The 27,136-nt window shown below is 46.2% G+C and overlaps 1 protein-coding gene across 1 annotated transcript in view; it reads right to left on the reverse strand.

The window, feature by feature from the left end:
* The window catches only part of HMCN1 (hemicentin 1), a 164,598-nt gene extending 139,800 nt beyond the window's left edge, over positions 1-24,798 (reverse strand). Inside the window, exon 1 of the mRNA XM_059478185.1 lies at positions 24,311-24,798. Coding sequence (XP_059334168.1) covers positions 24,311-24,566 — 256 coding nt within the window. The 5' untranslated portion in view covers positions 24,567-24,798. The remainder of the gene's footprint in view (positions 1-24,310) is intronic.
* Between the last annotated feature and the right edge of the window lie 2,338 nt (positions 24,799-27,136).

Raw genomic sequence — 27,136 nt, forward strand, 5'->3', positions numbered from 1 at the left:
ATGGGCAAAGAGATGAGAAAACTTGAGTCCATGTGGTTCAGATTTAAAGTAACGACTTTAGTGGCTAATAAATGTCCCAAAACAAAAGGACACAAAGCAAGGTTTTTTCCTTTCTGGGGACAAGCAAACATACAGAATGCTGAAATCTGGAGCAGCCCCACCTTCCTCCTCCTTGCCTCAGCCTTTTGCACAGCCTGGAGGTCTGCTCCCAGCGGGGCCACAGTGCCGTGTCTGAGCTGGCTCTGCTGCCTCTGGCCAGCGCCCCATGGATGGCTGCCCAACTCCCAGCCCAGCCACGGCTGGCAACTCGGCTGACAGGCCCTGAGAGAGGCCAACGGCTGAGCGAGCCACGGAGATTATGGGAACCTCTTACAACTAGGTGGTCCCTGACATCCAAGCCTTGAGCCTGAGCTCCATCCCAGCACTGAGCATGTCCAGGACTGCAGCCTGTGCTCTCATGCATCTCCTGTGTGCCCAGAGCTTTGGGGTTTGTGCTTGCCTGTCCAGCACTGCCACTACTGCAGGCTTCCATGGGGCTGCTTCGCTTTTCCAACAACAAAAGACACGAGCAGACACAAGGGGAAAAAGCTTTGAGCAATTTGCTTTACTCAGCCTACAGTAAAGGACAAACAGCTGATAAGGACTGCAGACACAGCTTCCTTACTGTCCAGCCTGGGAGCAGTGCTGGATCCCAGGGCTGGCCCGCGCTCCCATCTCCCACTGAACATCTGAGAAGGTCATCAGCTCACTTTCTGTTTGTGTTTATTTCCCCTTGTTAACAACAGGCTGAGCAGAGTAAAACTCAGTTCATAATGCTCTTTAAATTCTTTCTCCAGACTGAACTCCAGTTCAGTCCAGGTCTATTTCTGTCTCATCTCTGGGTCTGTGTATTTTGGCACTGCTCCTTCTACACTTGTAATGGCACTGGATAAAGAACGTGCACTGAGGAATCAGGCAGGAACAAATGCAACTACCCATTTCACAGTGCTGCTTTGTGATTAGTTGCCTTATCATGCTGAAGTCAAATCAAGAAGGATTTAAAACACAACTTTTAATTTACAATTTATACTTAATATTGCATTACAAAATGAACTTATTTACCGTGACATCTGTCATGACTGATTTTGAGCTGCTGTCCACGCCACTGTCAGCCAGGAATATCCGAGCTCCACCGTCGGGAGCCTCCTGGCACTGCAAGGTAGCACAGCCTCATCCATAAAGCTCCTCCTCCTTCTCCATGGAACTCAGGTTCCCACCATGCCCCCAAATGTACCTCACCATAAGAGGGGTCCAGTGGCTGGTTGGCAAAAAAAGTGACTGCTTCTTTTATTTGCACGATAGATTAATTCAATTACAATGGCTAATTAAAAGCTTCTTCTGCTTGGAAGATTATATTCCCAGATTACTTCCTTCAAAGAGATTTGGAAGATCCTTGGAGAGAGCTACCTTACTGAAGCCAAGTCAGCTTTTTGATCTTGAGACATCAGCAAACTGAAAAGCAACTGGCTCTTTGCTGCTGAAAGTGCAGCTGCATTGCCTTCCCAAAGGATAAGGAATAACTAATGCATTCAGAACCCACAGCTACACAAAAGCAGACCCTGCAAGCAAATAAAGTCACCATCAGCAACCTGAGCATCCTGGGAGCAGGACAACCCAGTCCTGCTCAGTCTGGGATGAGGGGAAACATTCTACATCCCCATCATGTAGCACAAACCAAAGTCCCAAGGCAGGAATGGTACTTAACAGCAGTAATTACCCCCCAGTTATTAATAAAGCAGCAGTCAGTGTTTTCTTCAAGAAGCTATTCTCCTAACAAGCTTTATGGAGACCATGGCACTAATCCATCAGTCCTTAAAAGTGCCAAAAGACCATGGGAACACAAGGACCTCCTAGTGTATGTTCCCAAATTAACCCTATCCTGCTCTTTAACAAGCTTATGTTTGGGGTTGCTTTCACATTGTAAAAGTCCATTTTATTTTAAATCATCATAGAATCATAGGCTTAGGTAGGAAGGGATCTTAAAGCTCATCTAGTTCCATCCCTTGGGCAGGGACATTCCACTATCCCAGGTTGCTCCAAGCCCCGTCCAACCTGGCCTTGGACACTTCCAGGGGTGGGGTAGGCACAGTTTCTCTGGGCACCCTGTGCCAGGGCCTGCCCACCCTCACAGGGAACAATTCCTTCCTAACACTGAATCAATGCTACCCTCTGGCAGTGGGAAGCCATTCCCCCTTGTCCTGTCCCTCCATCCCTTGTGAAAAGTCTCTCTCCATCTTTCCTGCAGGCTCCCCTCAGGCACTGGAAGGCCACAGTGAGGTCACCACAGAGCTTCTCATCTCCAGGCTGACCAATCCCAATGCTCTCAGCCTTTCCCCATAGCAGAGGGGCTCCATCCCCCTGATCCCCGTGGTGGCTCTCCATCTGACCATGGATGCACTATGGTCTATTAGGTTTAAATGGGTCTATGGAGGTTTTTTTGGCTGGAGGGGGTTACATGGCCTGGGACAAAAACACTACTGTTGGATATGAAGCTCAAACACATTATGGTAAGTTTTAGGTGTTTTTCCCTAAAAGAAACACAAAAAAGTAAAGACTGAGCTAGAATTGCTTCAGATGTCAGACACAATCCTTGAAACACTAATTAAATTTTGTCTCAGCAAAATATCAGCAAACCACATAATTATTCAATTAGCCCTAAACAAAGGGAAAAGATAGACACTAAACACAGACCTACCTACTTGAATAATTCAAGCACTACTAAATAGAGCCCCTCAGTTTTCATACCAAGCTACCTGTCTCTCAATAGAACACAAGGAAGAAAGAAAAAAGTTCAATTTTGAAAATTCTAGGAGAATAAAACCAAGGTTCTAGGAGATGACCTGTGTCTGCCTGCACACATATTCATGTATGTGCATGAACATCATCATTTAGATACTCAAAAAGGCTTTAGGATATATCCAGCTGCCATCCTTAGAGAATGCAGATTTCCAAACATAACAAAAATCACGTAATCTGACGCCAGCTGCTGGGAGAAGGAAGTGTCACATTCAGTACAAAATTCAGATATTCTGCATGAGGTTATTACTCTGTACCTAAAATATTCTTTTTTTCCTTTTTACTACTAGAAATGCATCTGCCTTTTTTCCAAGTAACTGACAGAGTTTTTATTGATTTCAGTCAGAACAGACCCTAGCTGCCGTCCAAGTATTCCACTATAAAGTGAATTGCAAAAGGATTACCAGTGTAAAACCATTAGAAACCCCAACCCTGTCCTTTCAGGCATTACAACTGTAAATTCAAATCTCTGTATCATTCCAGCTAAGTCTCCACTTCACAGAACTAATCCATGTGCAGCTGACAGAACATGGAATGTTACAGCAGATAACACTGTCCATGTACACCAATTATTCACTCTGACAATATCCAATTGGGAATATTATCCCTAGGGCTCTAACAAGGGTCCAGTGTTGCCTCAAATACTGCTGTGAATAAAGAGGCATCAATTAGTTGAAATTAAAACACTCATTTAAGGACGTTCAAAGAAGGGCTGTTACTGGTGTTCCAGGTTAACATGGACTTTCTGTCCTTTTTAAAAAGCTATTACTAACTTAAACAGTGAAGACTCTAAATAATCCATTTTCAGTTTCTACCTATCAGACACATTTCTTACTCCTGGTGAGGCTCTGTTGGAGAAGTTGGATCAGATGGTTTTTTTGAAGTGCCTTCTAACCTGGGCTTTTGCAGGACTCTACTGTACAAGAAAGCAGTGGGAAAAAGAAGCAGAAAATAAGACTGCAAAATAACTTATCTGACAGAGCCAACCCAGGAAAAAGAGGATACTGAAACATTTTCGTTCTATTTTTAAAAATATGTGGTTTGGATTGAAATGCCGATTTAAAAAGAAAGATATAGCAAGTTTTTCATGGCCAGATGAGCTCTCAAAAGCTTCATTACAGCACTGTTTACTTTGGTAACTGGAGAGTCAGCTGGAAGCAGCTCTCTCCCATCCCTTCACTTTTGCCTGTATCATTTGTAATTGTGTCATTTTCTAAATGGCACCAAGAAAAACATTTTTAAGCAGAAACCATTCAAGTAAGGGATAAACTTCTTGCGGAAGTCTAGAGAACCAAGGCTGAGAAACTGGAACGCTCACCACAACCCAGGGGAAGGGGAAAGGAGTCGGGCCAGGCTGAGCAGAGCCTCCACACTGCCAGAATAGCTCAGTGGTGACCGCGGTCTCATGTGTCTCCTCGCTCTCCATGGGCCACAGCAGTCAGAATGCCTTGCCTCTGGTTCTTCCCAGCTCTGAGTCTGGCCCAGCAGCACACACAGGGCTCCCTGGCAGCTCTGCTCCCTGGGACAGGCTGCAGCCCTGGAGCTGGGCTGCTGGGAGCCATCTACACAGAGGCACAGAGGCTCTTCTCCCCCCTCTGCAGCACTGCACTCATTTCATGCTTCTAATCTGCCAGGATAACTGAAAACCAGAACTTCTCCCCACAGTAGTCACACAAACCCTGAGAATGACTATTTGGTAAATGAATCCTATTGCACAGAAGTCTTACACTCAGTGCTGCTGAGGATCTGGCTGCAAGACACACATCTTTAGTTGTCACTTTGGAAAGGCAATCTGCACATTCACTGACTTATGTGAACTGTGTGGTATGTAAACAATCCCCCAATCCATGCCTAAGCATCATTTCTGCCCACAGTCATTTGTCATATAAAACTGACATCTCAGTCAGAGAGTAAAGCACCTTATAATAGGGAATCACAGAATCGAGTGTGATTCTCTAAGATCATCGAGTCAAACCATTGACCCAGCACTGCCAAGGCCACCACCAACCACATCCACTAGTGACACATCCGCAGCTTTTAAATCCCTCCAAGGGATGGTGACATTTCCCTAGGCAACCTGTTCCAATGCTTGTCAACCCTTTGAGGGAAGAAATTTTCTTAATATCAATTTAAAGCTCCCCTAGAGCAACTTAAAGCTGTTTCCTCCTGTCTTATAAAACAATATAGCTATAAATGTCAACTGAGCAAAGACCAGAAAGAAGCCCAAAGCAAGAAGAGCCATGCACTTCTTCAGCAAGAATTTCAGGTTGCTTCTCCAGCTCTGAAACAGCAGCTCTGAGGGTTCATCACCAGCAGCTCAGCCAAGAACTCAGAGCATGTCATTGTCTCAGTGTGACCTGGATCCATGCAGGACACAGAACTCTAAAAGCTCATCAGGTCATTTCTTCATCATCCTTCAGAGTCTACCCAAGCCCTCAAGGCTATGAGAAGTCTTCAAAGCAGATGAGCTGCCCCAGCAAGCTGAAGGAGTTGCCCTGAGAGGCCATGGCTGCCCCATTCCTGGAAGCATCCAAGGCCAGGCTGTGCCCCTTGCATGGGACAGCTGGGGATGGGGGACACTTGTCCCTGAGGGAACTTGGCACGGTAACCCCTCACCTCCAATCAAGCTGTGAGAAGGACTCCACCAATGGATGATGGAGCTGGGTCAATTGGCAGACTTTGGGAGGGGGCAAGTACATATAAGAAAAATATTAAAATATGTATGACCACTCATAAATATTCATGTTGCTGATGTAATTCCCAGGTGTATAAAAGGCAGAGCCACCATTTTGTAAACGAGCCCCTGGCATCGAGCCATGCTCCCAGTGCTGTCCCTTTTGCTTTGTGTATTTTTATTAGTTCTCAATAAAACTTTTTATAGCTCATCCCCACTCAGGGTCTGAGTCGTTTATAACAAGCTCCCTTACAACCACGCTGCCTTTTGCCAGCTCCTCTACACAAGAACTGCGGGCAGCTCATTACAGCAGGATCCACGAGAGCTTAACTGGGGAGCTGCTAATCCGGGCAGCTTTGCCCAGCCTTGTCTGCCCAGCAGCAGAATCCCAGCTGTGCAGATCTCTATCACCTCCCCACATGGGCCCAAGTGCCCCTGCACTGACCCACAGACACAGCACAGCCCACGGGAGCGCTGGGACACCTCACTAGAAGAAAGCTGTTTCAGGGCTTTGGAAGAAGAAAAAAGAAAGGCATCAGAATATTTCTGCTCTTGATGCAGGTTTCAGTGCTCAGTAGTTTTTAGGAAGCTGTGGAAGGGAGGGAAAAATTAAATATTATCTGTGGGTTGTAAAATTCCACTGAGTTTTCCTGGTGTAAAAATGCAAGCATGCTCCAAACTCAAAAAGCAGATGTGAACAGAGAGGAGGATGAGAACATTAACTTTTTTGCCCTAATCAGCTAAACAGGAATACATTAGGCAAAACCTTGTTTTCTGTTCACTCATCTTGTAAAATTTGTTTGAAATAATGCCACTATTTATGTTTCAATGGAAATTAATTTAACTCATTCATCTTGAACCTTGTATTTCACAGTTTTACTCTCCATCTGGCCTAGCCCAAACAGACTGGAATGTACTCAGCTGACTACTGGAAAAACATGGAACTCTCACAGGGCAATGAAATAATCAATTGCTAAATAATTACCAAACTTACTCTAAAAGAATGATTACAGTTTAAAAACAGAAGCATTTACCATGATGATTGTTTTCACTAAACTAGTTCAGCCTGTTTATACAACACAGAGCACAAAGATATCTTCTCTGGGGAATTTGGATCTGTGACCATAAAGCCATCAAGCTCCAAAAATCAATGTTACCACCTGACATGCACTGTTTGTGTAGGTCAATCTAAAGCATATTTTCTCAGGGTCTGCATTATGTCTGGAAGAAAACCCACTCTCTGAACTGGCAGGTCCTTTCAAATACAGTCTGACAGCTCACACTGGATATTTGAAGTGGTTGAGAGGAGTTGACTCCCCTCATGAGTCAACACGAGTAAAGGGTGAGTGCCAATTCCTGAGCTGCTGCAGCAAGTATAGTCACTGAGGATGCCACCAGTGAATGGCATGGAATCATGGAATGGCTTGGGTTTGGAAGGGACCTTAAAGCTCATCTCATTTCACCCCCTGCCATATGCAGGGACACCTTCCACTAGGTTATTCCAAGCCTCTCCGACCTGGCCTGGGACACTTCCAAGTATCCAGGAGCAGCTCCAGCTTCTCTGGGCACCCTGTGCCAGGACGTCCCCACCTTCACATGGAATAATTTCTCCCCAGTATCTCATCTAACCCTGCCTTCTGGCCATAGGAAGCCATTCCCCCTCCAGCCCTTGTCCTAAGCCACTCTCCAGCTCTCATGGAACCCCCTTTAGACACTGGAAGGGGCCCTCAGGTCTCCCCAGAAACCTCTCTTCTCTAGGTGAGCTCCACAGCTCTCCCAGCCTGTCTTCAATCCTCCCCTTAGAGACTGGTCCTGTCTTTGCCCTGCTGTGCTGCTCAGTGCTCGAGCTGCAAACTCTCTCTGGCCCAGTCCAGTGTCTTAGAGACATTCACAAACCAACACGGAATTCCTGCATACATTGGGAGTCAAGGCAATTTTCCTGACCTTGAAGGCCAAGGAACAAAGAGTGCAAGGGCATCACTAATTCTTTAGACAACTGCCTGTTGGGTAGGCTCAAAGCACCATTTTTTTGTACCAACTGCCCACTGGAATGGTCACAGTGAAGACTTGTCATTTCATGGAATTCAGGAGCTATTCAGGTACAGACATGGACAGTCATCCAGTCTCTCCTAAAGATCTTGTTCAGGTGTCTGCAGTACAAAATGGTATCCAAATGATTACAGCAGGATGGCTCAGCTCTGCCAAACATCCCCTTTGCAGCCAGAGGAAAATCTTCAGGCCTCACTCAGGAAAACACTTCAGGATATGTGAAAAGGGTATCAAAATCAACAGAATATATATAAAAACATTCCAAAGTGTTTTGCTTAACTTTGTGCCTGAGGTCTCCAAATTAAATGAGGTGACGTTTCCCATCTCCTATCCCTTCTTTATCCCTAGAGCTGGGGCTGAATATCCTGGGCAGGATTATTTATCATCACATGAATGTAGCAATACTATACCAGCATAAACCCAACTGTAAAAATGTTAAGACAAATGTTATAGATTAATTCTGGAATGATTATGAGGCCCGAGACCCCAGTGTCCAGCTAAACTATATAAACACAGATAAAACTGTCCAAACTGCAAACCTGAATAATAAACCCTATTTAACTAACAGAATAGCCTAGATGATATTCCAGCTGTCCTTCACACATGATAAATTCAAATACTCTGTAAGAAAGTTCAGTGTACACTTCTACAAAGGAAATATCAACAAAACCAGAAAAAATTTAATTCATTTCATTCTCCGAAGTCACATCTCACATTTACTGAGCCCTTCCAAGCATGTTATGTTGCTGATTAGCAGTAATGCCTTAAGGTACTCTTTTTTCCTTTTTTCTGATCTTTGGAGTTAAAAACTGCTTTAAAACATCACTGAGGCACATAATTCTTACTGAACGATAATGTCGGGGAGCACCCTGTAATTTAAAACACTGCACTTCTAATGGACAAAACTGAGTCAAGTAGGAAAAGCAGGATGGATCCACATCCCAGCCTGAAAACAATCAGACTTCAAACAGGGCTGAAAAAATGAAAACCAGCTGAGCTAATAAAAACCAGACCCTGCTCAAACAATCTTTCATCAAGTAAACTTCACCTATGTTGTTACTCTTGGAATTTGGTAAAGTAGGAGGAGCCAGCAAGGTCTGAAGACAAGATGAGAAAGGATATTTGGGAAGGATGCAATATTTAGCAAAATAAGATGGCAGACAACCAAAGCCAGACTCTGAGCTCAGTTGTACTGGTGTAAATCCAAACTAGCATCACTGACTGTAATGGAATTACTCTGGATTTACCCCATGTTAAGTGAGATCAAAACCTGATCACAGATAAAATATCAAACTGGGAAAAAAAAGCTTTTATATCTATAGAATGGGACATTTCATTGCAAGTAACTAAGCAAGTGTTTATTGCTTAACATTAAACGACACAAGGTGAGATGGATTTGAGTTATCCCATAAATATCCACAGCCAAAATTCTCTACAGAGCGAAAAGTTTTATGTACTTTAAATCTACCTCTAAGCAAGATTTATGCAAATTAATGAGTTAATTCAAAACATGCATCACCTATTCAGTGCCTTCCTTATTTGCTTGTTTCAAATGACTGTAGAAAGAATAGCTTGAAATGAACCAAGACTCATCCCCACAAAGCAGGATTGCAACAGCATCTCTTCAGTTGCCTCCCTTGTGTCCTTTCCAGAAAGGAATACAGACTCTTACCATTAGGTAAGGTGCAGCTCCAGCTCCAGACTGTACCATACACCTCTAGACTGGGGAGTATTTCTGTGCCTCCCCTCTAAACAAAGTCCCAGTCACAGGTACACATCATACCAGTGGCTGTGACAAACCACCAAGGCATTAAAATATTTGCTTGATGTGGTGAAATTGCCAATTCTTCAAAATGCCATTTAGCCAATAGTTATTATTTTCACTTCCCTATACCATGGCTCATCTGGGTAACAGAATGACATTCAAATCAACTTTGGAAGGTAGAGAAAGGGCCAACATTTCACAGCAATGACATGATCCCCACTTTGCACACCCTAAGCATAAGCCAGAGCAGGAATATTGAGAACAAAGCTTGACACACAAAGCAGCCACATTTTTCCCCCATTGTCAGCATTCACAGAGACTGTCCAGATTCTCCCTCACACACAGATCCCACGTAACTCAATCCTTCCAGTTCATTAGCACTAGGGATGCTCCCTCCCTGCTGCAGCTCTGCCAGCTAAGCCCACTGCCAGTCCTGCTGGCCAGAACCACCCCAACACAAGCCATCACCTCCTCTGCTCAGCCCCAGGGTGGCTCATGCACTCTAACCAGCCTCCCAAACTGAAGAGCTTCTTCAGCCTCTGCTAACCTGGACTGTTTGGGAATGAATCTGGGATTGCCAAGCAGCACTCATGGCTGGGGATCAGAAAAAGCCATGACCTTAAAGAAGAGGGAAGCAGGAAGCAGTGCAGAACAATAATTATTTTGTCCACTACGGTTACAACTTTAGGAAAGTGTAACTTAACAGATTCAGCACAATTTCAGAAAACAAAATATCAGGGTCAGTTGGTCCAATTTTGACCCAGAACAAAAGCCACAAAAGTACTCACTCCCATGGCCAACATGTGAAGTGGGAATGAGATGTGTCATAGCTACCAGCCTCACTGAGGCTGAGGCAAACACCACCTGCAGATCGAGAGAGGGGGATTCTCCCCTTGACTCTGCTCTGGTGAGACTCCATCTTCAGCACAAGAAATACTTGGAGACATGGATCTGCTGGGCAGAGTCCAGAGGAGGCCATGGAGATGCTGCTGGGGCTGGAGCCGCTCTGCTCTGGCACCAGCCTGGGAGAGCTGGGGGTGCTCACCTGGAGAAGAGAAGGCTCCAGGGAGACATTACAGCACTTTCCAGTGCCTAAAGGGGCCAGGAGAGCTGGAGATGGACTTGGGACAAGGACTTGGAGTGACAGAAGAAGGGACTGCTTTCAGCAATCTGAACTAGTGCAGGGTGTCCCCATTCACAACAGGGAGCTGGAACTAAATGGTCTTTGAAGTCCCTTCTAACCCAACCCATTCCACAATTCTGAGCTCCCCTGCACAAACCTTTTTGTGGGTAACACAGCACCTCTTTCAGAGCAAGAATATATTCTCTTTAGCACCAGCACACTTCACCACCAGGATCCAGTGTGTATATGCAAAAAATACTCCAGACTGTCAAGAAATCTTGAGATATGGACGGGAGTACTGAGAAAGGACAGTGAACCTCTGAGGGAAAAGGGTCAGTGGAAATTTTGAGGAAGTGATGGGCTGAATACAAAGACAATGAAGATAAAAAGATGAGGAGTCAGACAGACTAGGAAAGAAATTAAAAGAAGGAATAAACATTTCAGGGAGAAAAAAGTGATTTGTGGTTTTGTGGTTAACACAGAGAACTGTGACTCAGAGGTAGGTCACATGAATTCCCTGTGATTTGATTCAGCTTATGTAAAATTTAAAAAGGGAAAGACATGACCAAAATGAAACAAACAAAAAATCCAAGACTCAAAAAAAAGGCCAAAAAAAAAACCAAACCAGCAAAAAGCCAACCACATAAATATCTAAAATATCCTAAGACACTGAGATGTAGGGGTTTAAGTGGTGTGCTGTTAAATCAGGAGTAAACAATCCTAGCCAAGCACCACTGCCTAAGCACTTTATGTTCTCCAAATGCTGTAGGAGAGTAGCCAAAATGTTACCCCAGCCAGTGCACACCATGTCTTATTTCAACAAAGTACCAGGGCATCACCAGGGACATCACCCTGGGTTCTTGTTGTGTTTCTGGTTCTCAGGCACTGGAACATGAAAGCAATTAGTGTGCACAGGGATGCTAAAGGTCTCTAATTAAAAATCACACCACTATTGTATTGGTGTAAGTAACAGAAAATGGGAAAAGATCTGCCCAAAGATGGGCAGAATCACAGGTTCTCTGCCTGGGTGCTCCAGCTATTGCTCTTTTACCTAAAATTGTGTGCTTGTCCAAACATTTCCCCTATTTGCAGCCTAAAAACCTGGCTCTGACACAGTAGCTTGAAGTCACAATCTCATGAAGATCATAGTAAACTGAAATACAAATTAATATGGGGGCATAAAAGAAATTACAGTACTCCTAGCTGTCCTAAGACAGAGCCCATCATTTTTCCTGCACAATTTTCCTCCTCTTCTTCTGTTCCTCACTAAGTTCCAACAGCAAAAGTATACTACTCAAGTGAACTAAGACCTCACTAACTAAACAAAAAGCTCCATCCTTTGGAAAACAGACTCGGACATACCATTGCAGAGCTTAAGAGAACTCAGGAAATGTTTCAGAGATATTCAGCATCCCCAGAGACACTTCACTTCAGCTCATGAAAATACACTGGTGTCCAAGGCATGAAAATTACAATGGCTTCCTGCTGACCACCCCAGCCCCCGGGCTAGGAATCTAATTTAAACAAGCTGGCAGGAGTCCAGCAGTAACCTACAGTCACAGCTCAGAGCTGCTATCCCGAGCAAACAGCCCAGACATTTAGCAGGGACTACAGCAACACAAGACATTCCTTCATTTTCATTCCATGCTGCAAACCCACCCCCACTCACTCTACTTCAGCAGCATTTTTCCAGGCTGAGAACTGGGGTACTGCTCTGCTTTGGTTACCTCTCATTGCTGAGCAAGCTCTGCTGGCTGTAATTTATCCCATAAAGTTGATATTTGGCTCCACTATGCATCAGGCTACATGAAATTGGCTTTTAATGCTGCATAATAATCATTCATTGTACCTATATCACACACTTACTGGCCTATTCCCAAGAGCAAATGGTAAGGAAGAGCAAATGGTAAGGAAGCCATGATTCCAGCGAGAATGGATGAGCCTGCTAACAGGGACACATCACTGAGAGTAAATTCAGCCCTTTCTGGTTGTTTGCAATGTTTGATGCATGCTGGCTCACTGTCTGGGAATACATCATCTCCAAAAATACACAGATCTTACCACTAATGCCTGCAGACTGAAATCCAGGTTAGGAATGTTGTAGGAGAAGGGGTACAACTTGGCAAAGTGGTCAGAGTGAAGAGGAGTACCAAGGTGCCAAAGTAAATCAAGATGGAGGAGCACAGGGACACAGAACAGTACATGAACACACAGAGCCTGTTTACACTGGCAGCACACAGCACCAGGGGCATCCCAGCTCCCACTTGGGAACTGTCCCATGGCACTGTCTTGTCAGCCTGGGAGCTGCCAGTGTCACTCCTTCAGCTGACACAGAGAGGGTCTCTGAACACCCAAGGTTCAAATCCTGCCAATAATCTGGGGAGAGGGCAGAGGTGCATGAGCTCCTGAGCAGCCCCGTGATCAGACACACACCAAGGCCTGCAGCAGAGCAGGCTCACAGGAACCCTCAGGGTGTGCTGGGCTGCCCAGCCAGGGGCCTTCTTCAGATGCTGATGGGAGCCAGGGAATCACCATGTGGGAATAACCTATTGCCCCCAAGAGCCCTTGGTATCCACTGGTAGGATGAAAACCTAGGTGTGAAACAAACCTCAGGGACTATTATGTGGACAGTCAGCCCAGTGCAGAATGTTAGAAAGCAGAAAGCCTCTCAATTTACTTCCTGTGTTCTCAATTCAGGGCTTTGACTGAACTAACCTTTGCTTCCCCTACAGCCAGTGAAAGCAAATGAGATCTTCAAAGAGTATTTCAAAATTCTCAGGGGATTAATTGCTCCTTAAGGTGCCAGTTTCATTTTGTGATTTATAGAAAGAGCCTCTGGGTCACCAGCTCCTCAGCTGAGAGTCTTCAGTGAAGTGCCTGAAGTGAAATGGGATTAATCCTGTCCTCAGTGCCAAGACTTCATGTACCTTGACATAACATGATCCCACCCAAGTGCTTCAGAAACATGAAGTCATTGTGCTTCTCCTCTGGCAAAACCAGTTACCAAAGAGTAGGTTGCTCATGTTCCTCAAAAAGCAACAAAAGAAGCTTAACCATAGATCACAAGGGGATATGCCTGACCTAAACCATTCTGATCCCCCTTAAAAATGCAACACTGCAAACAATCCCTTTGCAAAATGCAAATCTTGAACCCAGAGTTCACCCAACAACAACTGCACGGCATGAATTCACTGCCAGCATCACTGAAGGATCTCGTAAATCTGATCTCAGAGCAGCACACCTCAAACAGGAAATCCTAAACACCAGCACCAGTTATAAAAAACACATTATGTTCAACAATGTAAGTGAGGGGTAAAACATTCTCCCTGGCTGGAGTAATGAAGCACAAAAAAGCAGCCAGCCCAGAGCATATTTCATTGAATCCATCCTACTCCCTCTAACAAAGCTGCTGATTACCAAGGCATGGTGAGCTGATCAAGTAACACCATCACTCTCTTTCAAGAGAGAAACTGTTTTGCCATTTGCAAACTGAAAAACACATGTTCTCAATATTTCCTCTGATGCATGTGTCTCCTTCAAAACCAAAGCCACAGCATATGCCAACAATTAAATCATTGACTGGAAAATATATACCAACTGGCATCTGAGGGCTCTCTGTCTAAAGGGCTCCTCCTGGCAGGCTTTAGGCCACATTCAAAGTACATTAACTAAATGAAATATCTGCTCCTTTTTCATAGTCCTTAATCTGGTTTAGCCAGATCCTCTACTGAGCAGAATCCACTCTTAGTATGAATTCCAAGCAGCCTCTGATACACACACAAAAGATAAAGCCTAAGTAAGAAAAAAGATGACAGGAACCTCAAGTCATAGAATCACAAAGTACCCTGAGTTTATAGGGACCCACAAGGATCATCCAGTCCAACCCCTGGCCCCACACAAGACACCCCAACAATCCCACCCTGTGCCTGAGAGCATTGTCCAAAACCTCCTGGAGCTCTGGCAGCCTTTGGGCCCTGACCATTCCCTGTTTTCACAGCACAGGGGAAATCACCCTAAGGTTTCTAACAAGTTGGTCCAGCAGGATGCAGAATGAACATTCATGATGCATTGAAAAAAATCACCAACCTAACAGAAACTCCTTTTGCTCTCCATCGGTTAAGAAAAGCGCAAACACAACTTGTACCAGCACAGGGAGCCCCATCACTCCATGCCCCCTCTGCAGGACAGGTAACACAGAGCACACCTCTGCATCACCCAACAGGGAGCTTTCAAAGGCACCTGGGCAAGGCTTCATGCCTCATCCTTATCAAGGCAGTACTGCTGGACAGCAGCGCAGCACACAGAGCAAGGATTAAGGATCACAGTGTCAGTTTCATCAGTTTTCAGGTCTTGGGTGGTTCTTTTCTTCTGTTCTTCCCTGAGAATTCAACTTCATTCTCTTCCCTAAAGGCATTCATTCACTATTAATTCATGTCCAGGGAAGGGAACAGAGCTGGGGAAGGGGCTGGAGCTGCAGGAGCAGCTGAGGGGGCTGGAAAGGGGCTCAGCCTGGAGAAAAGGAGGCTCAGGGGGGACCTTGTGGCTCTGCACAGCTCCTGACAGGAGGGGACAGCTGAGGGGGGTCGGGCTCTGCACCCAAGTAACAAGAAACAGGATGAGAGGAAAAAGCCTCAAATTGCTCCTGGAGAGGTTAAGATTGAATATTGGGAAAAATGTCTTCACCAGGCACTGGAACAGGCTGCCCAGAGCTGTGGAGAAGTCACCATCGCAGCAGGTGCCCAAAAGACAGGTCAATATGCACCTGGGGACATGCTTCAGTGGTGAATATGGCAGCACTGGGTTAGTGGCTGGACTCAATGATCTTAAGAGGTCTCATCCAACCTCTCAACAATTAACCTCTCTTAACAATTCTATTATTCTAATTCCCCACAACAAAGACATATTTTTTCATAGTTTTCCTCTAGGATTGGCACTTGAAAAGAGGAAGCTCAGCATTTCAAGAGGGAAGTACTGATTGGCCTCTTTTTCAACTTTCCTGTCATATTTCTGTGACAATTCTCTTTACAATCAACACTGTTGCCTCAGTTAAAATGAGATTAAGGTGTATACAATATTCATGGCTCCTTGTTCATTACCATGCATTCTCAGAAAATAGTTGTTTTCTACAGATGAAAATGGGACACTTATCAGCCTCTGGGAAGGACAGCTTATTCACAGCTTTAAAGTACTTGAGGATCTGCATCAACTATCTGCTTTTCATACAGCAGTCGGAATTTGATTTGTGTACATTTAAACCAATCCAGGAGATGCATGCAGCAGCAGAAATTGCTCTTTGCTTTCCATACCACAGAGCTCCCATCAAGACCATAGCCAGTGTTAAACAATTACTGCCATGAATAGGATTCATTGGGCTTCTCTGTGTGATTGTGTGAAATACAAGCTGCTGTAACCCCTGGGAGATAAATTCAGAGTGCAGGAAAGAAGAGAGGAAGGTGAATGAGGAAATTTTTTTTTTGTTTAAAAAGTGGTTAAGAAACTGGGAGGAGATCGCTCTGTGAATTGTACCTAAAAGTTAACATGGGCACTGTGACTTTTACATGGGACACAACAGGTGAAGTATCCTCTATGCAAATTCCAGAAGCTCTAGGGAAAAGGTACACACTGCTAACAAACAGCAAGGCTCACCTGATAAATGACATCAGAAGTAATTAGAGGCACAGAATAGCACTGGAATACATTGTTACTGAGCTGCAGGGCTTCCCTTGGAATTATAACCACTTGGAGCAGAAGAAGAGAGCAAAGCAAAATAGAACAAGTAGCTTCTAAATTCCGTAGGAAACAATCTCAAATGTAACATGAAAAATTATTTGTAATTCAAAGCAGAAAAGAATTTGGTATTTGAGGCATTATCATTTTTTTTCCCAAGGAAAGAATCTCTACTGTATCTTCAAATAAAAACAGGGAGAATAATCCCTTGCCAGAAGGATTCAAGAATCAGAGGGGAAATTCACCCTTGTGCATATCTTCTGGGCTGGACATGCAGAGTTAAGACAGCAGAAAAATAAGTTGTAAGTGATGCTCTAACAGGCTTTTGGATCATGTCACAACATTTTGGTTGCCTCACAGATTTTGGAGCTTCTGGCACTGGCAATACTTACTGTCATCTCTAATCTATACAAGCAGCTACTTTGAGGGACCCCAGATAAATCCCTCTAGAGGAACAAGAAAACATCCATGCAATCACAGGGAATTCATTTTACAGATATCACAATGTCTCCGTTAAGGGTGACAATAAGGTTTCACACACTCATTTCCCACAGGCTCAGTCCAGTTATCCCAGAAGCCTCAGAGATGGAAAATGTCTTTAAGGGCTTTAGATTTCATCTTTATCAGCCCAGAGCTCTTCACTTCCACACCACTGGTGACAGCCACACATCTGATGACAGCAACAATAACACTTGGTAGTGGTAACAACCCTGAGCAGTTTTTGAGCTTTAGGGAAGCAGTACTTCCCATTGAAATTGTCACTTGTGAAATATTAATAGCAATACTTCATCAGTTTTAGCACAAAAGAGCAGAATTCTCAGTTATTATACCCAGGTCTGCTTATCATTCACCCTCAGACATACCAAGGCAGCACTGAACAGTTGTACCTTTACACTGCATCTCCTGAAACACCAAGGAAAACCTCAGAATTTAGACATGCACTCATTATTGCTGTTACTGTGTATCTAAGTCCAAGATAAACCAGCTTCTAAAAAGCCCCAAATCCTTACACATCCTTGAGTTTTCAGATGGGATGTCCACAAATTTGAGGCCACCAAAACACAGAGCTCTGACAGATCAGCTGTCACCAGCTTTAATCTGGTATTCTGTGATCCATCAGAAGAAGAGGGAAATGAGACTTCCTAAATTAGCACTTTTTTCCCCACTTTCAATATTGGTAGCAATATAAAAGCCACTCAACTCTCAAATAACACAACTACTTGGATTAAGTGGAGAGCATCTCATTTTCTTGGCTTCTGACCTTACTCTTTTCAAAGAGAATTGAGGCAATTCTTCTCTATCTGTTGTGGTTTGGCACTGGCCCAATGCCAAGCACCCACAAGAGTCACTTGCTCATCCTCCCTGCCACAGCTGGGCAAAGGAGAGGAAGAAAAAGTTAACAAAGTCTTTGTGAACTGAGATAAGACTGGGAGAAAACACTTCAAGGGCAAACCTAAGGTTGCAAAGTGAACTTTATTACTAACAGAACCAGAGGAGGATAATGAGAAGTAAAATAAGCCCTGAAAACATTTTTTCCCCCCAGCCCCTCCCTCCTTCCCACTGACAGCACAGGGAGACAGGGTGTGGGGGTTTTGCTCAGTTCATCACCAAGATTTTCTCCTGCTGCTCAGGAGAGGAGTCCTTTCCCTGTGAGACCATGGGGCCCCTCCCACGGGAGACAGTTCCCTGTGAACTTCTCCAGCTGCTCAAGAGCAGCAGCCAAACCACACCTGACACAAGGTGAGTCCCTCCCACGGGCACACAGCCCTCCCAAACTGCTGTGGCGTGGGGCTCTCTTTCCGTGGGGTGCAGTGCTCCAAGGACAGGCTGCCCTTGAGAGGGCCCCTCTCTCCACCTGCCAGAGGGCTTACTGCAGGGATCCACCTGCTCTGGCATAGGCACCTCCCCCAGGGGCTCTGGGTGGATCTCTGCATCCCCCACGGATCCCCAGGGGCTCTGGGTGGATCTCTGCATCCCCCACGGATCCCCAGGGGCTCTGGGTGGATCTCTGCATCCCCCACGGATCCCCAGGGGCTCTGGGTGGATCTCTGCATCCCCCACGGATCCCCAGGGGCTCTGGGTGGATCTCTGCATCCCCCACGGATCCCCAGGGGCTCTGGGTGGATCTCTGCATCCCCCATGGATCCCCACGGGCTGTGGGTGGATCTCTGCATCCCCCACAGATTCCCATGAAAGGGCACAGCTGTTTCACGATGGTCTCACCACAGCCTGCAGAGGAATCTTGACTCTGGTGCCTGGAGCACCTCCTGCCCCTCCCTCTCCACTGACCTTGGTGTTGCCATGTTGTTTCCCTCATGTTCTCACCTCCTCCTCTTCTCTAACTAGGAGCAAAAACCCATTACTTTGTTTTCATTTTCTTCTTAAACACATCATCACAGAGGTGTTACCAGCCTCTCTCATTGGTCCAGTATTGACCAGCACCACATCCAGCTTCAAAGCCATCAGAGATTGGCTCTGCTGGACATTCCAGGAGCTTTTCACAGGAGCCATCTTTGTGACACCCCTGCCACCAAAAACCAGATCATGCAAAACCAATACATTATCCTATAGAAACTACAGGATTTTGGTAAGTACACAGTTTTCACAAAATACTTGCCCACAGAAAGTTGACTGGTAAGCAGTTTATTTCTTCTAATCAACCTAATAATTTGTCTAGTCCAAACAGAAGACAGTTTTCAAACAGTTTTAAGCAGTTTTGCCTACTAAGGAAGGTAAGGAGGCCTCCAGAATGTGGACAGGAACACAGGGTCGTATTGCTCTCCCTCTTTCAGCTGTCTCCTTTTTCATTAAAATTATAAAATCACAGGCTGGCTTTGGTTGGCAGGGATCTTAAAGCCCACTAAGATCTTCCTTCCACTCTCCCAGGTTGTTCCAAGTCCTGTCCAGCCTGGCCTTGGACACTTCCAGCGATCCAGAGGCAGCCACAGCTTCTGTGACACCAATCTTTTCTCATGCTGCTCCCACCCCACTTCCATGGTGTGGGCAAACTCAGATCCCAGTACAGAACATCACTTTTCCCTTAAACTTGTTCTCCCTGCTTTGAAAACCACTACTGCAGTAGTGTTTCTCCACAGCCATGTTCCTGTTCCTTACTTAAACCAATAACAAGTCTTGAAGCACTTCTTCCACCCCACAAAAGAAGCAGAGGGAATGCTGAAGACAATGCCCCTCTTCCCAGGCTGTACCAGAAGGGTCATTCCTCATCATCTCCAACTGATTTACACACATGCAGCCTCTGCCTGAGAGGTTTAGACATCCATAAATCTGAGAGTAAAGCCCAAGATCAAAGACCTCAAGAGACAGAAGAATGCAGAAGTGCAGGGCAGCACATGGGAGAAGGGCTATGAGGAGAGCTGGATGTGAGAGGCAGAGGCAGTGACATCAGCTGTGACACCACCCAGCTGAGGGTACAGCAAGGACAGGGGAGCACCTTCCCCTCTCCCTTCATTATCCATCTGCACACCCACAGTACTTTTTCTGCCAGGAAGTATGAAAAACCTTAACTCCATTAATAGCCTAATTTTAATTTCACAGAACTCCTCCTCTGGAAAAAACATTACTTCTTCATTATAACTTCTAAAAAAACTATCAAACCTGCAAAACCCAAAGTTCCCAGACTTTTCATATGACCTCCTGAATTTGATCCAAGCTAGAATGTGGCTCAGCAGCCTAACCATGTTACAGACACAGCCCTGCCAGTCTGTTAAAGGAGACTCCAGCTAAACATAACTACATGCTTCACTATGTGCATAACTTCACTTCAAGACAGGAAAGACCTTTCCTCTCTCAAAAGAGAGGAGTGGGATCAAGGAAAAAACAATATTCCTTGTTCTCCTACACACTATGTGACTTAAGTTCAATACTGTTGTCCCATCTAAACTAAGCATTATTAATGTTTCCCCTTTCCTCACACAGTATTTTCTATTTGATTTGTAAGAAAAGGGTCAGGAGATGCTCAGAGTTCTGTAGATATTGCAGGGTATGAACAGGCAAACACCATTCTCTATCCTAGGAAGTCCAGAGGTTACATATTCCTTTCATTTTTGTCTTAATTAATTACTGGAGTTTGGTCTATAGAATAGCCATTCACACTAAAGGAATGCTTGATTAAATCACACAGAGTGAGTTATGGCTGGTATAATTCCATTAGCTTTACAGAAAAATAATAGGGATGAATTAGTCCTCTCAGGCTCATTTTCCATTCCAAAATTCCTTAATGGCATAAAGAAAAAATAGCAAAGCTGGCCACAGATGTTAAATAAAGACATTCCAAGTCCAATCCCATTTCCACAGGATACAATGGGAGTTAGTAGGACATCAGGACCCACAACACGCAACTACAAAAGCATTTGCTGATCTCCAGCTTTAGCTCCAGTTCAGAATTTTCCTGTGCCAACTCTTCTTAAATTTGGGACAATTTTCCACCCCCCACGCCAGTTTTTCCATTGAACACAAGTCTGGCAAGAGCTTTCTTAGTCAACTGATCTTTTCACTATCTACAGAAGTTCTGTGATCACATTTAGGCATTGAAAGCCCACAATAAAAATTCCCTGTAATTTGTTAAAGCCCTGGACATGGTTATTCACAAAGTAGAATCCAAAGCAAAAGGTTTTTCCAGAGTTGAACTCTCTGCATCCCACCAGATGGTACACGGTATAGAAACGCGAAAGCCATGACAAATTTTTCCGTAAGCCATAATTCTGTGCCAAAAGCCTCAGGTTCGATACTAAAAATATACTTGTATTCCTGTTCACCAAAATCCCACTGCACTAGGGAAAACATGACATTTAAATCTACCATCCCACACCCCGGTGCATTGGCACATCACCATCATGGGATCACAGAATTATTCAGGTTGGAAAAGACTTTTCTCATCATCAAGTCCAACCATCAACCCAACAACACCATCACCACTAACCTTTGTCCCAAAGTGCCACATGCACTTTATTTTTGACCACCTCCAGAGATGGGGATTCCATCACCACCCAGGGAAGCCTGTGCAAATGCTTTACAGCCCTTTCTGTGAAAAGGTTTTCCCTGATGTCCAACCTGAGCCTGCCCTGGCCCAGCCTGAGGCCGTTCCCTCTCCTCCTGTCCCTGGGAGCACAGCCCGACCCCTTGGCTGTCCCCTCCTGTCAGGAGCTGTGCAGAGCCACAAGGTCCCCCTGAGCCTCCTTTGCTCCAGGCTGAGCCCCTTTCCAGCTCCCTCAGCCCCTCCTGGAGCTCCAGCCCCTTCCCCTTCCTTGGACAAGCTCCAGTCCCTCAATACAGCACTAATAATGCCACATTTTTGAGTTATTTAAAAATCCTCCCATATTCTGCAAGACTACATTTATACCAAATCATTTACAATCCAGCTGTACCCTGTGGGATGCCAAGTGTCCTCTGCAATACAAACTAGGAAAACAAAAGGGTTCAAAACCAAATCCACACCCAATATAAACTGCAATTACCTATCAATAGTGTATCTGCATCAGGGCACCTTTATACAAAGAGAAGCTCCTTGGACCTGAGCCCCAACTGTATCTGTACCCCTTGTAGAGTTCCATCTGCCCCAGGGACCACAGCATCTCATCCAGAAAATTTCCCTGTGAGGCACCTACATAAATACCTATTTTTTTGGAAGAAGAATTGAGTGAGTAACAACACACCTTGTGAATAAAATAGTTTCATGCTCATTAATTTAGTTGAGCAACCTTCAGAAAGAACAACACTAGGTAAACAAACTGGATGCCGTGAAATAGTTGCCAGTCAATATTTTTATGAGGTTTTTGAGTAAAGTTACTTCTCTATAGATTAAAAAAAAGAGGCTGAAGTGGTCACAACAGCATTTCTTACATTTTCTTTTCAAGTGCCTCAGCATGGTCATCATCAGGTGTACGGTACAGATGGCCAACAGTCATCTGGACCTTACATGAAATTCAAGACATTGGGCTGTGGTGTGTCTTTCTAACTCTGAGAAAGACCAAAAAGATAGTTTTCAGAAACCAGGACAAAATGAAGTTGAAAATTGTCCGTCCTCCACCTTGAGAGAGCTCCCTGCCATCACAAGTTATCCATCAGTCGAAGAAGCAAGGCCCCCTCAGGGAAGCTGGACTTCCACACAGAGAGGTGTAACAGGACACTCTGAGGCACGTCTGCCAGCAGCTCTGGGCTCTGCAGGTCAGTTCCCTGCAGGTTTAAGTTTCAGTCACTCCACTGAATGAAGTCTAACAGTTGCCAAGGAAAGGGATCTCCTGTGCAAGGCGAGGGAATGGGGGAGGAGGCAAGGAGTCAGTGAGTGGGAAAATGTGACTCAAGCAGGGGAAGGTGGCAGTGGATTTGTTGCTGGTGAGGTTTGTACAGAGCAAGCAGGGGTGGTACAGCAAAGCATGGTCAAAGGAGTCGGTCTGGAACACAAGCAAAGGACCTGGAGAGGCACTGGGAGCAAAGATAGTGAGGAGGACACAAAAAAGGGCTGAAAAGGCGAAAATGCACAGAAGAAAAAATGGAATGAAAACGTATGAGATGAGAAAGAAAACAGGAGCTATTGAAACAGACAAAGTGAAAGCGTCTGTGATGAAAACTAAGCACAGGACTACCCATGAGAGAAAGATGAGACTTCTTTCTACTGAGCATGCACAAGAGCAAAGGACCACCACACAAACCTGAACATTAAAAGTGCACCACACAAGATCTTCTTGCTCTTGTGCATGGACCCAATCACTCTGAAAAAGAGAACTATCAACTCCTACCCTGAACCCCTTTCTGCTCACTAAAGATAAGCTATCATTGAGAGAAAAATCAAACCAAAACACTTCTAACCCATCCTCTTTGATTTTCTGGCCATTCCATGGAAAAAGAGCTCCAAAGAGGTGAACTTGATTTTCCAGAAGGATATAAAGGCGTTCTAGGTTCTACACTTGACCCAAATCTTCCCCTTCTTGTTTATTTCTGTGGCATGATGCTTTTTAAGTCCTATATAAGTTTTTTCCATAAAATAACAAAAAACAGGGGGACAAGGGGAACAGAGGGAAAACAAAAAGAAAATGACACCAAATGTGGAAACAGTAAGGACCCTTTTGTGGTAGAACACACTGATACTACAATGAAGAACTCTTTGTAAGAAAAAAAAGAGAACCTATACAAGCTATTCCTTCTTATTTTCTAAGCATTTGGTTTAAGGTATTTGTACCAATAGCAAACATATTTCTTGTAAGCAGAAGTATCTGTGACTGGGGGGAAACAGAGAGGAAGGATGTCCACTTTTTTTGCTGACATTCCTGCAAAAATGGAACTCTTAAGCATTGAGCATGTTCTGAGATATTCCATGGGAACTAAAGCCAAAAGATCATTTTCAAGGGCTTTTTCCCACTTTCTGATTCTTTTTCTTTTTTTTTTTTTTTTAAGAGAGTTTTTACTGCACAGTACAGCACACATCACCAGCCTGAGGCATCCTGTTCCTATTTCCTCTTCAAGTCAACAGAAGAATTTGACAAGCAAAGAGGAAGAAAGCCAGAGAAACTGGAAAGGAAGGGAACAAAAAACAGATGCTGAAAGAGAGGAACACACGATGTACAGCAGAAGGAGGGGAAAAAAAAGAAAGACGACCCCCCAAAAAAAAAAAAACCACACCAAAAACAAAGCAAAACAAAAAACACACCATGTTAATTTCACTGTAAGTTTCTGAATGTAAACATGGGATCATAAAACAAGAGGAAGAGTGCAACTGCATTATTCACCTTCTTAAGCGCGCTCCCATGGAAGGGCATAGGAAAATAACTCAGTAGCACCGTTACAACTACACGTGCAGTTCCGTGACACTACTTCAGCTCGTCTCTGGACAATAAAGGGGAGTATTTGATCCCTTAACTACTCCTTGGTGCACAAAGCGCACTTAGAGCCCACTCCAGAAGCCTTTGGGAAGTTTTGCAGGGAGATAGGGAGGTGGGGGTCACAAAATGTTACTCGCCCCCGGCAGAGAAACGCGTGCGGCAAGAACGACTACGATGGGACACGAATACTTCGGCTCCAGTCCCTGCAAGCGCAGCAAACCCAATCCTTTGCCAGCCCTCTGGAGCTCCCTGCTGCCCTTCCCGGCTCCTGCCCGCCCCAGCCAGGTCCCCTTCGGCCCTACCTGGGTCGTGGAACGGCACCAGCGCGAAGTTGTACAGCGGCCGCTTGGGTCTCTTCAGCGATGTCTCCAGGATCTTGGATGCGCCCTCGATAACTTGCACCAAGTCGTCGTACATGGAGCCGGTCACATCGAAGACGAAGGCCAGGGTGGAGGCTCCCTCGGGCACCGCCTCGGGCTCGGGCACGGCGCGGGCGCTCAGGGCGAGCAGCAGCAGCAGCACCGTGCCCGGCGCCCCGGGGCTCCCACCGAGAGCCATCGCGGCGGCACCCCCGGGAAAGGCACCGGGGGCACTCGGGCCGGGGGAACGGAGACACACCGCGGAGAACGTGGGGATGGATCCGGGACGGACCCGGCAGAGCGCGGGGATAAACCGGGACGGAGCGGGGAGAGCGCTGGGACCGACCCGGGACGGACCCGGGAGAACGCTGGGACCGACCCGGGACGGAGCGGGGAGACCGCTGGGATAAACCGGGACGGAGCGGGGAGAACGCGGGGATAAACCGGGACGGAGCGGGGAGAACGCGGGGATAAACCGGGACGGAGCGGGGAACAGACCGAGGGGAGCAAAGACCGAGCGGGGAGAGGGGAGAGCGGACCCCGTCGCCCACCGCCCGCTCCCCTCAAGCACGGCGCAGGAAGCGCCGCCGCTTTTGTCTGCGCGCGACTGCGGCCCCGCTCCGCCTTCCCTACCGGGCAGGGCTGGGGCAGCGCCGCCCCGAGGGACAGGGCTGAGTCCCGGCCGTGCCGCGGGGCCGCTGCTGCCAGCCGGGCTGGGGATGGAGCTGCGCCTGCCGCCCCGGGAGCGCCGGCTGCGCATTGAGGCAGCGCCCGCCCCGGTCCCGCCTCCCGTGGCCCGCTGCGGCCCCTGCCCTCACCTGGGGTCGGCGACCTTACGCCGGGCTCTCGCCCCCTCTCGGGGTCCCTCCCTCACCTGGGGTCCCTCCCGCATCTCGAGGTCGTCATTCTCACTCCGGGATCCCGCCCTCACTTGGGGGTCCTTCCATCACCCCCGGGGTCCTGCCCTCACTCCGGGCTTCCATCCCTCACCTGAGCTCCCTCCCTCACCTGGGGTCCTGCCCTCACTCCGGGCTTCCATCCCTCACCTCACCTGAGTCCCTCCCTCACCTGGGATCCCACCCTCACTTGCGGGTCCCTCCATCACCCCCGGGGTCCCTCCCTCACTCCTCGCTTCCATTCCTCCCCTGGGGTCTCTCCCTCACGCCGGGGTCCTTCCCCCACCTGGATTCCCTTCCCTCACCTGGGGTCCTCCCGGCCCCGCCCCGGGCAGCCCCAGCAGCACCTGCCCCTCACGGCCCGGGGTCTGTGCCCGCACCTGCCGCAGGTGAGGGTGGCGGTGCCGGCTCGTCCCAGAAGAGCAGGGTCAGATGGGCTATTGGGAAGGAATTGTTCCCTGTGAGGGTGGGCAGGCCCTGGCACAGGGTGCCCAGAGCAGCTGTGGCTGCCCCTTGGCAGTGTCTAAGGCCAGGTTGGATGGGGCTTGAAGCAACCTGGGCTAGTGGGAAGGTGTCCCTGCCCATGGCGGAGGATGGGACTGGATGAGCTCTATGGTCTCTTCTCACCCAAACCATTCTGAGATTCTGTGATTTTTAGCGTTTTATTATTGGAAACATGATACAAGACTGAAATCACTCTGACATGCACTACCACCCTGGCTGTCCTTGGCTTCAGTTATGCATCCACAACTACTACTGAAGCCCTCCTCAGCGCCCATGAGCATATCCCTAAATTTAATAGTTTAAAGGGTGTAGAAAAGACTCCAGACTGTGACCAGGACAATGGCACCAGCCACTGTCAGTTTTCTGGTGCAAGAAAAAGCCTAGAAAACAAAGGAAGGGAAGTGACTAGAGTGGAGTTTTAACTTTGCTCAGGCAATGGAAGAGCTTAGAGGTTTTATATTTCAAGCCTCATTTGTTAGGGATGCAGCAATGTCCCAGCAGGCATCATTGGAAAACTCAGTCCTGACCCAATGCCACACAGAAGGGCTCCATAGAGAGTCACGAGCCAAATTCCCTTTGCTCCAGCTCACCTCAGTGCTGCTGTGTAAGCTTCCTTTCCATGGGCTGCCTCCTGCACTGTGGGGAGTAACAGGACATCATTTTAAAAACCAAGTGGGAGGGAAATCCCAGCCTTTGCACAATATTCAGTGCAGCTCAGAAAGGTAGACTGTGAAGCAGGATTTACCTCATTAGTTTCCATCCTTATTTTACTAATCTTCAAACTGCTGCTAAAACTGTGCATTATTGTGACTGGAAAATAAATCATGTAGAAACATTGCTTATCCTAATCAAGTTATAAGCCTGGAATTGAATTATAAAAAGCAGATGTTTACATTCTTTCTCCCCTTCAGCACTGATGTCATGAGAAGGGAGCACATAACCAGAGCTGTGCAAAGCATTCACAATAAAACCCCAAACCATGGAAAACTTGTCTCATCTGTAACTCTGCTAGCAGAAAACTAGGACCAGGTTTGTCAAAAATACTCACAAATTGTGAAAGGAGAGATGCACTCACGCCATTAAATAGGAATATGTATTTCCAACATCCCAAGGACTGGCAGCATTTGGATTTAAGGATTGCCTTCAGTCCTTTAGGAGGACAAATTCCTGTTATGTTTTGCATCATAAAGAAAGCCATCGTGTTCTCTCTGTCTCAAATTATTTCCCAATTTGCTGTGAACAAGAAAGAACAAACTCAATGACTGTATGAAAAAATAATCCTCTGGGGTACCTACTTCTGTGTCCCAAAACACACATCCCTGAACACGGCTTTAAGGTACCACATAAAGCAAAACCTTTATTTTGTAAC

The sequence above is a fragment of the Ammospiza nelsoni genome, chromosome 9, assembly GCF_027579445.1.
Source record: "Ammospiza nelsoni isolate bAmmNel1 chromosome 9, bAmmNel1.pri, whole genome shotgun sequence".
NCBI lineage: Eukaryota > Metazoa > Chordata > Aves > Passeriformes > Passerellidae > Ammospiza > Ammospiza nelsoni.